The 11,575-nt window shown below is 34.5% G+C and overlaps 1 protein-coding gene across 1 annotated transcript; it reads left to right on the top strand.

Annotated features, from left to right (window-relative positions):
* Positions 1–4,656: 4,656 nt before the first annotated feature.
* On the top strand, positions 4,657–11,331 carry LOC140983057 (peroxisomal nicotinamide adenine dinucleotide carrier-like). The gene is made up of 11 exons (XM_073449948.1): positions 4,657–4,886; positions 5,004–5,081; positions 5,199–5,273; positions 6,864–6,994; positions 8,078–8,132; positions 8,719–8,820; positions 9,198–9,266; positions 9,336–9,431; positions 9,539–9,607; positions 9,861–9,915; positions 10,785–11,331. The coding sequence occupies exons 1-11, from the start codon at positions 4,806–4,808 to the stop codon at positions 10,964–10,966; spliced, it is 993 nt and encodes a 330-aa protein (XP_073306049.1). The 5' UTR covers positions 4,657–4,805; the 3' UTR covers positions 10,967–11,331.
* The last annotated feature ends 244 nt before the right edge of the window (positions 11,332–11,575 follow it).

Genomic DNA, 11,575 nt, shown 5'->3' with positions numbered 1-11,575 from the left:
TTATCGCTGTAAGACAAGATTATTTTGAGTTAATGATGAAATAGACTGGTTTTTGGTTTATACTGTACTACGAGGCTTGTTGTTTTCAATTGTGTGGTTGTAAAACAACGCCGGTGTCGACTAACCCTGGTCTCGGGGCGTGACACCTGTACTCCAGTGACCTTTTCATGTGGATCCGACGTTGGTGGGTTTCATGAAATTGATTGGAGTTAATAGTTTTTAGCTGACCGCAATTACTTTGGGAGGAAATTAAATTGCTGATTTGGTTTTAATGCCCTGATGCATGTTTATTTCTATGTTAAGGGAATCTCTAAAATAATTGTCTCTTAGAGTTGAAGATAAAATGGAATTTTGCTTTGACAGTGGATAAGCCCTGAACCTGTACTGGCAATGGTGTTTTTTTTTTTTTGTGGGATTCTATGAGATTATGGTTTCTATGATTGCAAGTGCATCAAAAGTTGTCAATATCTTTAAAAGATTGGAGTGCTTTTAATACTTTTGAGTCTTTTACACATTAAAATTGTTCAAATCTTTGCAGCTTCAAATCTACATATTTACGGTCTCGAGTGCTTTAATATCAATTCTTTGATAAATCTAAAATTTGTTGGTCATTGGTTTAATATCCTATCTTGAAACAGGTCCAAAGGAATTTACACAAATCTTTTACAGTCTTCAGAGCTGGAGGGTTTGTCTCAACTCCTTCATATCTCTGCAATTTGAATACTTTGCTTGAAGTCGTTCAAAATGTGTTATTCTGATTGGTTCCTCATTTCGTTTAGGCTATTTTTGAGAGATTTGATAGGGACAGTGTTAGGATCAAACGCTTATCATTAGACCAAAAGATATAGCTGTTAACCAAAGTACAACTTTATTTAATTATTTCCTTATACTTGTGACAGCGCAGAGTGCACCTACTTGGGTGCTAATGGGTCGGGCTATTAGGCTCATGATTCCGGAGAAGCACGTGTCTATCTGCTGGTACTGTCTCATATGTCTTACATATCAGTGTTACTCTTTCCCTATCGTCGGCCATGTACTCAACAGAGACAATATTACCAATTAAGATATGGTGTCACTCATTTACGGTCCACTTAGCCAACCATATCAAGTTGCGCAACGTCAGCAGCTTGACGTATGAGAACTTCTCAGGTGATCACCCATCTCAGTACTACTCTCATTCATACACGTTTAACCCAACAGAAACGAGTGACAGGATTGACTCAAATGACTTGGGAGATGCACTTCGCCGTGTTGCCCACGGTTCTGGAGTTAAGTGGTGGAAAAAACAAGGCAATTGAAGATGACGATTTCATCGAGTACGACTTACATTCTACGTACCATATACCAAGAGTATAATAATAAAGCCTAGTCGCTTGCTAAGTTTCATGCCTTCAACTTTCCCTTTTTCCTTGGCCGGGTGCTGTCTCACTGTCCAGAGACGGACTGAAAAAGAGGCAGAAAGCGAAGACGATGATGTCTGAGAGCTGCCTTCCTGTAATTCCCCTGCGGTTCAGAATTTAGATGTATTGGCAACATTCTCAGTAAGGATGATGGAATAGTAACATGTTTAATGGACTTACAAAACGAGGAAAAAATTCAGAGGAACATTTGTCGACGAGATTTTCTTAAATCCTTTCCGTTGTTTCCACCTCATCTATTTTGAGAATCCCGAATCTTCTCTTGTGATCGACTTTCAAGAAGAGATCAGTTTCAGCAGATCGTAAGTTGCCTGCTTGTAGTCTGTGATTGTTGTCTCATGTAAAGTGGCACTCCTAGATATTGCCTGAAAAGTTGATGTAAGTAAACATGCCAGCAAGAGAGCCTAGCCATAATATCAACACTTTCGATATTGCAACAGTGTGATGTTCCACAGCTTCTGTATACCTTCCAGACTGAAACGATTCATTTTTCCAGGAAAAAAATAATTTGTTTCATAATCTGTGTGAGAGTAACGCATTACTGGGAAAAAAAATAAGCAAAGAAAATAAAATGGAATGGCAAGATTTCGATAAATCAGTCTCAAAAAAGAAATAGAATATGGAAATGTGGTGAATGTGCAGGTGCATGAGCTGATCTGGAAAATTAGAACATAGAACTCTAACAAAGGTACAAGGTGAAACAACGGCTAATTCAGTAGTTCTACAACTAAACATGGAATGGAGATTAATAACAAAACCCAAGTGCATCAGAATAGATAAAAAAAACACGTTCAAAGCAAATTCATTACAATTACGAAAAGAGATCCTGGAAAATTGTTTGAAGAGGAAAATGTTACATTCATTGAAGTTGAATCTGAACGTAGGTGGCGAGAAATGGATATGGCTCATTGTTTAGATCAGTTAGCTCTCCAAAAAAACCTTAATTCTCCAGATTTGGATCGAACCGTTCCCAAGCGTGATGCTGCTATAAAGTTGCAAAGGTTCACAAAAACTTCCTAAGGAGGAGAAAGCTAGTTTGTGCAGTTCTTGTGCAACAGAGTTGGTGGAAGCTATTGGATTTTGGATGAAACATAGTTCTGTATCAAACACTCTGATATTGATGTAAGTACATCTATGTTTGACATGTATGCCAAGTGTGACAAATTTGCATGATGCTAAAGGAGCAGTTCAAACCAGAATTTGTAATCTCATAACTGATGGTAGGATATGCTATAGATAATAGTCGATTTGAAGAGTCGCAGTCGTTTCAAATGTTTGCGATCTGGTCTTGGCTTCGATAAAATAGAATTCTCAAGTGCCTTTGGTGCTGACAGCCTTCGCAGTAACCAGAGGATGATCCAAAGGAAGTTCTAGTATCTGGATTTTTCATCAAAGTTAATGTTTGTGTTGAAAATGCTATGCTGGATATGTATGGCGCTCAGCGGTTAATTTTTACATGGAAGGAATATTAGGAATATATGGTGTCTCTTCTACTATTTGCCGATGATGGAACCGATTTTTTTTTTATTTTTTTTATTTTTGAGTTTTTTTGTTGAGAATGGCTTCTAACATTTATAAAATTAAATATTTACCAAAGTAATAACCGGAGACGTCATCATAATAAAATTTTTTTTATCGATATATAATTTATATATCAGTCTAATCATCACGTTTTGATATTTTTAATAAAAATGACAACTGGAAAAAAAATCTATCAATTCTCGTGTTTGCCGATCTTGAGCACATGTACCTTGGAAATACATACCGACAAAAGTACTAGTACTCAAGATTTGAAAACACGAAGAGTTGATAGATAATTTTTTGGGAGATTTTCTTAAATAACATCCACCAAATTACTATAATCAATTTTGGCTTTCAATTAAGTTAATTTATCTAAATAATCTTTTTATTATATCAAATTACAAAGGTATCCTTTAAACCCTATTCACCATCAATTTCTCTCTCAATCTTTTTTCTTCTCTCATCAATTCCATGGGTTAGGAGCTTTGAAGCACATCCATTCTAGTCTTCAAACATGTATGAATTTCATTTTTTTTGTCCACCTAATTTTTTTACACAGATAATAATTAATTTTTTGTTTATAATAATATATATACATAGATATATGACAAAACATTTTTGGTCCTGTCAAATTGTTGAATATATTGACTCAAATAAAATTTTCTAATTTTGATTTTAAATTTTTTAAAAAAAATTTGATTGGTTATTATCATGATTTTTCCTTAATTTTAAGTTTTTTTAATTAAGAATATTTTTAAATTGAAATAAGTGGATGACTTGCGATTTATTGCAAATAAAATATCTGTGAATTTTTTGAAATATGCGTGAATTCTTTTATTTGTATGTATTAATGAGTGGAAGATTCGCGATATATTGACTTCAATAAGAATATTTTGAAGTTGAAATAAGTTTGAATTTTTTTTAATTGTATGTATTTATAAAATATGTATATTTATGTGTTCTTGGTGATTGTTGAAATAATTTTTTTGCCGAGTTCTTGGAAACCATACAAAGTTATCACATAAATCCGAGTTCTATGATCTAATTATTGTGAATTGATGGAATGTCACAGGGTTGTAGTGGACTTGAAACATCTCCGATAGAACCTCTTATGTTGAGTTAAATATTCTTAAGATTAGATTTAAATTAGTTATCAAATATTGAATGACGCAAGTTTAAAAGTGCATAAAATTGAGAACAAAGATTGTAAAGTAACTTACTTGAAATAATGAACCAAAATGTAGAGCAATCGCGGAGAAGTAGAATGAGGTCCATGGCAATTGGCATGGATCTGCCTATTTATTTATTTTTTTTTCTAATAACTAGACAGTAAAGAATTGGAGCAAATAATTTAAAATAAAAAAAATTAATATAGGATATTACAATTATATAAGACTTAACGTAAAATGTTTAGTAAAATATGACATTTTTAAAATTATGATTTTGAAATGAGTTAAAATAATCAATTTCTCTAATTTTTTCATAAAAAATTTTCAGCAATCTCGGAATTATAAGAGTGGAGTATGCAATTATCCCTAATAACAATATTTGAATTACAAGATATTTTAAAACTAAATTAAACAAAGTTAATTTGGAAAAATATATTAGAATTTACTCTGAAGCTTCGTAGCTAATTAGAACTAAATATAATCACGTGGCCAACGACTAAAATAATTGTCAACGTGGTTATTGTAAGAATAATGGATAACACTGATTAACGCCGTTAGTTGTCAAACAGATTATGGGTATCACGGCGTTAAAATTCTTAATATTCCACACGGCATTGTGCGTCGGCCAACTCAGTATTTGGAGTCATTTCTCTTTCTTCCCCAAATTCTGATACTAACCGGAAGTTTGCGAGAGATCATGTCGGAGGCTTTGATCAACGGCCTCGCAGGCGCAGGCGGTGGCATCATTGCTCAGCTCATTACTTATCCTCTGCAGACTGTGATTTTCTTAATTTTCCGATCGTATTTGCTTTGATCCATATTTTTTCTCTGATCGTTGGTGATTTTTTTTTTTGCTTCGGTAAGTCAAGTGTGTGTTGATCTGTGATTGTGTTAGGTAAATACTCGGCAACAAACGGAGAGAGATCCGAAAAAGGAGAAAAATAGCGTCGGGACTGTAGCGCAGATGTATCAGGTGTAGTGTGTGTGTTTTTTTTTCCTTTTTAGCTGAAAAATTTGCAATTATAGTGATATTTTTCCTGTTTCCTTTCTCGCGCGTAATGCGTTTAGTTTGATGTGGATTATACTTTAGGTTGTTAAGCACGAAGGGTGGGATCGGCTGTATGGAGGACTGGCTCCGTCGCTAGTCGGCACCGCTGCATCGCAGGTGAGCTTTCCTTTTCTTTTGTTTTTTACAAGAACCTTTCCTTGGTTGTATTTTTATTTATTGCGAGGCTTTGTTGTTTGTTCAACTAACTAGTTTAATTAAGTTTTAGTCAGAGTTTCAGTATTACACACGAGTAGTTTAATTCAAAGACTTGAATTTGGATCCATTGTTGGTACATGTCTCATAGTTTCGCCAAGGGGCAAACTTTTTACTGTAGTGAAATTTCGTGATGAAATGTCTTTTGCTCGGATAAGTTATACCCGGAATGAGATTTATTTTGATGCTTAAGGTGATGTGATCTGAGGTGCAATACATGCTCTTTAATGGCAGAAGGAGCACGTGGTACCTATATTGAAAAGTGTGCCAATAAAGACTATGTTACATATAATCTGCATCTTATTATTTGGTGTCACAAGTCATGTTCCTTGTTAATGACTTAGAATAGAAAGATGGGCTAGTATTCTAAACTCGTATAAAGAGGTTATGGAGGGGTGATGAGGATTATATGCTATACCAACAGAAGCATTTCTTGAGTAGTGTGCAATGTAGGAGGCATGTGGCCCACGGTAATGCTAATTTTTAATAAATTAGTATTCTTCAAATAAAGTCTTTGGACATGCCATATATCACACGTGATGAGAACATTTATACTATATATTATTAAACGCATGATGAGACCATATATTGCTCAGAGGTCAAAGAGCAATATCTAAACTAGGCACGCTGATGCTCGCAGATAACATTCAACTGAAATTTACTGGATCTTGTCTTTATTGGATAATAGGAAGAAAGTAATCAGTGACTCCTTATTATCAACTAGAAGCTCTCACAAATATGTAAGGATGAGCAGACAACATTCAGGTGGCTGCAACCAGTCACAAGAGCACCGGAATTTTTTGGTTAACACATCCCAGTTATAATAAATCGTGTGAAATGTTAGCTCATTTTTCCTTTTGCGCCTATTGTTTGGAACAGTCTTCGTTTTCGAACTTAAGTTGAATTTAAAAGCAAACCCTAGCTACTAACACTAACAATTATCAGTAACTGGATCATCTTCAAATTAATTATTATTTAATTGCATTCTCATTTTGGTTTTATCTAAGTAGCATCTATCTGTGATAAGCTTTGCTTTCTAGCTAATAGTTATTCAGCAACCATTTGGAATCCATATATCTATTCTCGTCCATGTTTTCTCTCTTCAACAAACTCACTGGTTTTGACAACCTTCTCTTTTTAACACTGACATTGTTAACTTCCACAGTTCCACTTAAGAAAACTCAAATCCGACATTATTCATGGATGGTGGATCTACTATGTAGTAAAGAAAAAGATTCGTGTAAACCGTATAGTGGCATTCATACCCACAACCTTATTTCGAAATCCAGTACAGTACTCCACCAAGCCCTGGATCATACTGAGTCTGTGACTAAGAATTGAAAGTGAAAATTTGCCCAAAATGCAAAGAAACATTAATTATCTAATTACTCTGTTATCCTATTATGACTCTTATCTAAATTTCCTTAAAGCTATATACATCCTAAGCGGTCCAAATGTCTAATTTCTTATATAGTTGCACCTTTTATGGTACAGGGTGTTTACTATTATTTCTATCAAATATTCAGGAACAAGGCAGAAGCCACTGCACTCGAACGGAAGAGCAAAGGTGCTGGTGATGGATCAGTTGGAATTCTCTCCTCACTTATGGTGGCTGCTTTATCAGGGTAAACACTTCTCCAAGGAATCCTTTTGATACATTTGATCCTAATGAAGCACTGTATTTTTACATGTTTTTATAGTCATTTAGTTACTCAACGTCATTGACCTCATAATGACTACCTCTGTACTTTTTCTTGGGGCAGGAGTTGTAATTTAATTTTCTGTTCCACATTAGAACACCGTTTCTTTAAATTTTGTACCAATTGAACTTATTTTGTAACGTCAGTTAGTCGGTGTTTGTGGAGGGGCTTATAGCTATTTTCCGCGTGGGGATAAGGTCAAGCTCATTTAAAACCAAGCTTGTTCATCCTTGAACCAAGTTACTTCAATTTTTCCATCCAGTTATATAATCTATGTAGATAAATTTTTGGTGGGTTAGACATCACTTGTTTTTTTTCCTTATGAATAGAAACTTGAACCTATTTTCTTTGGCAGAATTGTGAGATGCATTAATATTTCATGTTTTAGAATTTACATCTTATTTCTTTGGAGAATTATATATTGCTCCAACATATATAAACAATCATTAAATTTTTTTTAAAACTTGATTGTAATATTACAAACAATGAGGAATTCACTGGCAAGTATGGCACAATTGCAATTCAAAAGATTTTGTCAAGTGTCTTCTTGTGAGTTATGATAAAGTGGTTTTATTTTCGTCAATGTATAAGAGCATGCTAGGTAGTGTTAATCTATAATGATGGGCATTATATTTACTTATATATCCATTATGTTCCTTGCCATCACTCTGTTGTTCATTTGGAAGAATCAATTGAATATATGACATGCTTCTGGACCAACTATGTAACAAAAATATTGATCTCTCTTGCTGCTTGGACATGCAAGGACATTTAACACAACATTTTTTTAAAAATTAGCAATAGTAGGAAAAATGCTTGTATGTGAAAATCTTGTTCTTTAATTCTTTACCATATACAATGTTCTATAGATGATACTGTCTTCTTTGTATGTATAAATGCAATTAGATGAAACTCATCTTTCAGTTTTTCCTTCTTTAGTGTATTCTCTAGTTAGGTCTTATTTGAATATCCCAATTAATGGTATTCACACCTTGTCCTTTACTCCAGGTGTGTAAATGTGCTGCTTACAAATCCTATTTGGGTGGTTGTGACCCGCATGCAGGTAAAGATCTGGGTGAATAATGTTTTACTTCATAATTTTTATCTACAACTGGTGGTTAAAATGGTTCTAAGTATATATCTATATAGTCAGTCTGGGCTCTAGCTGCCGCTGATTGGAAGCTTCCATCAGCATTCTGCTGGTTGGGTGCTTCTGTTTCTTTTACTTTTTTGTTGATGACACATATGCTTATGAGCTTCTTCACACTGCACAGTCGATTAAAACTGTCGTTCGATACTCAGCTCCGATAATCTAGTTTCTGTTAATTTTATCCTATCGTGCTTCCAAATGGATCCTGGAGCTGGTGATGGTGCAACCTCAGAAACTTTGGTCATGAATATTTGAAAAATATTGTTTGTACACCTTTTACATTTTGAATTGTTTTATCTTGGTCATGATGGCCTATAGGAATTTCAATTGAAAATATAGGCTTCTGTATATTTGATACTTGCACCACAAAGCAACTTCCAGACTCCAGAGGAGAATTATATATCTTAAAGATATAAACAATAAAACGAGATATCGAGATGATGAAAGAAGCTACCAGAAAATATGCGCTGCCCTAATTTATTTGTTGTATATCTTGCAGACTCATATGAAGAAAAATCAACCAAATCAGAGGGAATCTTTCTCTTCTGAGGAACTGACTCTTGATGCAGTAGAACTTCCTTCTTTCGGAACTAGGCACGCGGTATGAGTAAAGCTGCAGGTTATTTGCGGTAACGCTAGAAGTGCAAGTAGAGTTGAATATAGCATTTTACCCAAGGAGCCAACTTTTTATGTTAACCAAGACTAATCATCCCTAGCCATACCTTTTTATCCTACTTGACAATGGTGTTCCATCTTACTATACTGCTTCTTGGTCTCTAGAAATATGTATTCTCTTTCAAATATAAAACTGGTTCAAGATATAGTAGGCCAAAAATTTTAGATCAGCGGATAAAGACATGTTTGGTATGGATTGCATTAGTGTTTGAAGTTAGTTGAACTATACTCTGAATCCCATCACTTGCATTTCTCTACTCATGACTCTTATGTTCTTTTTTTAATTGGTTTTTTAATTTACAGATTCAAGAACTCTATGGTGAGGCTGGAGTTTTGGGATTTTGGAAAGGTGTTTTTCCCACATTGATTATGGTACGTGCAATGTAACTTAACATAGTGCTGGTGAGGTTAATATTGATAAACTGCTTTTGTTTCTCACAGGTGAGCAATCCTTCTATACAATTTATGCTGTATGAGACCTTATTGAAGAGGCTGAAGAAGCGACGAAAGAATAACAGTGAAGTAACTGCTTTGGAGGTAGTTTTTTGGACAGCTTCTGAATTTTTTCTGATAACATGGTATTCCATAATGTTACAGTTACGTTGTCCTGCCATTTTCCTACTAACATTATCGTGTCCGGGTAGGTATTTTTGCTTGGAGCTTTAGCAAAACTTGGAGCTACGGTTGTAACATATCCTCTTCTGGTTGTTAAGGTATTTCCGTTGATTATCTTATCTCATTCTTAGTTATCTGCCGAGGTCCTTTCTTGAGATGGACTGTTTATCAAATATTTCTCTAATTGTGACTATTTGTTGTGTTTCTGAGCTGACTGCACATCATAGAAATATGACATGAATAATCAATGTCCGATGAAAAAAGTTACTCATGTGGTTTAAGTTTAAACTTTTTTATAAGTTAGATGTTTTCTATACTTTTATGATGGAATGTAAAATTGCTTTACTGCAGTCAAGACTTCAAGCAAAACAATCAACCAGTGGAGATAAAAGGCGTCAATACAGAGGTTTGTTTGTATGAGTGGCTTTACTTTGCATTTCTCATAGGCACCTTGTATTTACTGCTGACCCATCTATGATAAACTATGGATTTGTACCTACTTGGAAGTGCATTAGAATAAAGTAAAATGAGTCAAGTACTTAGAATGTTTTGATATACGTGCTGTGAACCATCATCAATGGATGTCATAATGATTTCTTAGAATTCTAATGTAGTTATGATGTGTCAGTGAGTTTGCTCTATTTTTTCTATCATGTTTATCTTCATGTAATTTTTAATCTGGGAGAAGTCATAGTTGGCCTACAATTAAGAATTGTTGAAAGTGCTAATTGCTGTCCACTAGGTATCTTGCTCCTAGAACAAAGGCAAAATGGTCTCAAGTCTTCATTCCCTTGCTATTCTAATATTCCGCCTTATCCACTTGTAATTTTTAATCTGTTTGAAGTAGTGATGGTTATACTCAAAATTTGGGGGGTAATTGCTGGCAGTTTATTTTATGTAGTAGCCTGAGGGATTGAACCACTTAATTCCATGTGATGTCTTACTTATAGTTCTATACACATCATAATCGAATAAACTAACAAACCGATAACACAACTGATCACAATTTTGTGAGATGATCATTGCCACACTTTGGGTGTAACTTAAAGAGATGCAATTTGGTATTATTCACTCTTGGACCGTTGCTCGGGCTTAAAAATTCCAATATGGCAGTTTGATAAGTTATTTAGCTTCTTACTTTTACATCTAGCTGTAAAGAACGTGAAATATCAAAGATCCTGTTTTTTGCTTTCAATTAAATATATCTAAGCTTGAATTAGAACAAATTATTAGCTTAGTTATATAGATCTGGAAGCTGCTTTTACCACCTTGCAGGTACCTTGGATGCGATTCTGAAGATGATCCATTATGAAGGTTTTTATGGTTTTTACAAGGGTATGGGCACGAAAATCGTACAGAGCGTTCTAGCAGCTGCTGTTCTTTTCATGGTTAAGGAAGAACTCGTAAGAGGTAGCAGATGGTTGTTAACGAAGGGAGCCGCTGATTCTGTAAAATAAAGCCGCTATAACATGCTTTCTACAAGCATTGGTGAAGTTACACCTAGCAGCCTCATGGAACGTGATTCGTCCGTTGACCTCGTAAAGTGTCAGCAGGACACTATCTAGAATCGAAAAATAATAGGAATCTTTTTTTCCGACAGGTTTATTGCATAGCCTGTTGTATATCATTGGATAATTCATGTACTAGACTTGGTCTGATTAGCAATGATATTTGATTATCTGTGGACAACATCGAGAATTGGTGGGCTCTGTAGAAAACTGGAAATTCATTATCCAGATGATGTACTCCAATTCATGCGTAAATGCATGTATGATCACCATTGTTTCAAATTTAGTGAACTGAGTGATACCTTATGCTTAAACTTGTATCTCTTTGATGGAAAATGCATATGCATGTCTTTGTGGGAATATAATTGGAGATATATGATATCTGACATTAAAGTCTCAAATTTTGGACGAGTTCGATACTCAATTGTAACAATTCTCTTCCTCAAAATCGAGATTCTGTTATTTTCGGTTGCATTTTTTTTCTACCAGACATAGTCGTATATTTATTATCAAGTATTAACCATTTAGAGTAATTAGTTTTGGTATTTTTAAAATTTT

The sequence above is a fragment of the Primulina huaijiensis genome, chromosome 8 (genome assembly GCF_012295235.1).
Source record: "Primulina huaijiensis isolate GDHJ02 chromosome 8, ASM1229523v2, whole genome shotgun sequence".
Lineage (NCBI taxonomy): Eukaryota > Viridiplantae > Streptophyta > Magnoliopsida > Lamiales > Gesneriaceae > Primulina > Primulina huaijiensis.
This window is presented reverse-complemented; position numbering and strand designations above follow the sequence as displayed.

Excerpts from the sequence above, each read along its gene's own strand:
- LOC140983057 (XM_073449948.1), top strand. The coding sequence starts at position 4,806 with ATGTCGGAGGCTTTGATCAACGGCCTCGCAGGCGCAGGCGGTGGCATC. Across the intron at positions 6,995-8,077 it reads ATGGTGGCTGCTTTATCAGG|GTGTGTAAATGTGCTGCTTA; the intron begins GTAAACACTTCT and ends CCTTTACTCCAG. Across the intron at positions 8,821-9,197 it reads CTTTCGGAACTAGGCACGCG|ATTCAAGAACTCTATGGTGA; the intron begins GTATGAGTAAAG and ends TTTAATTTACAG.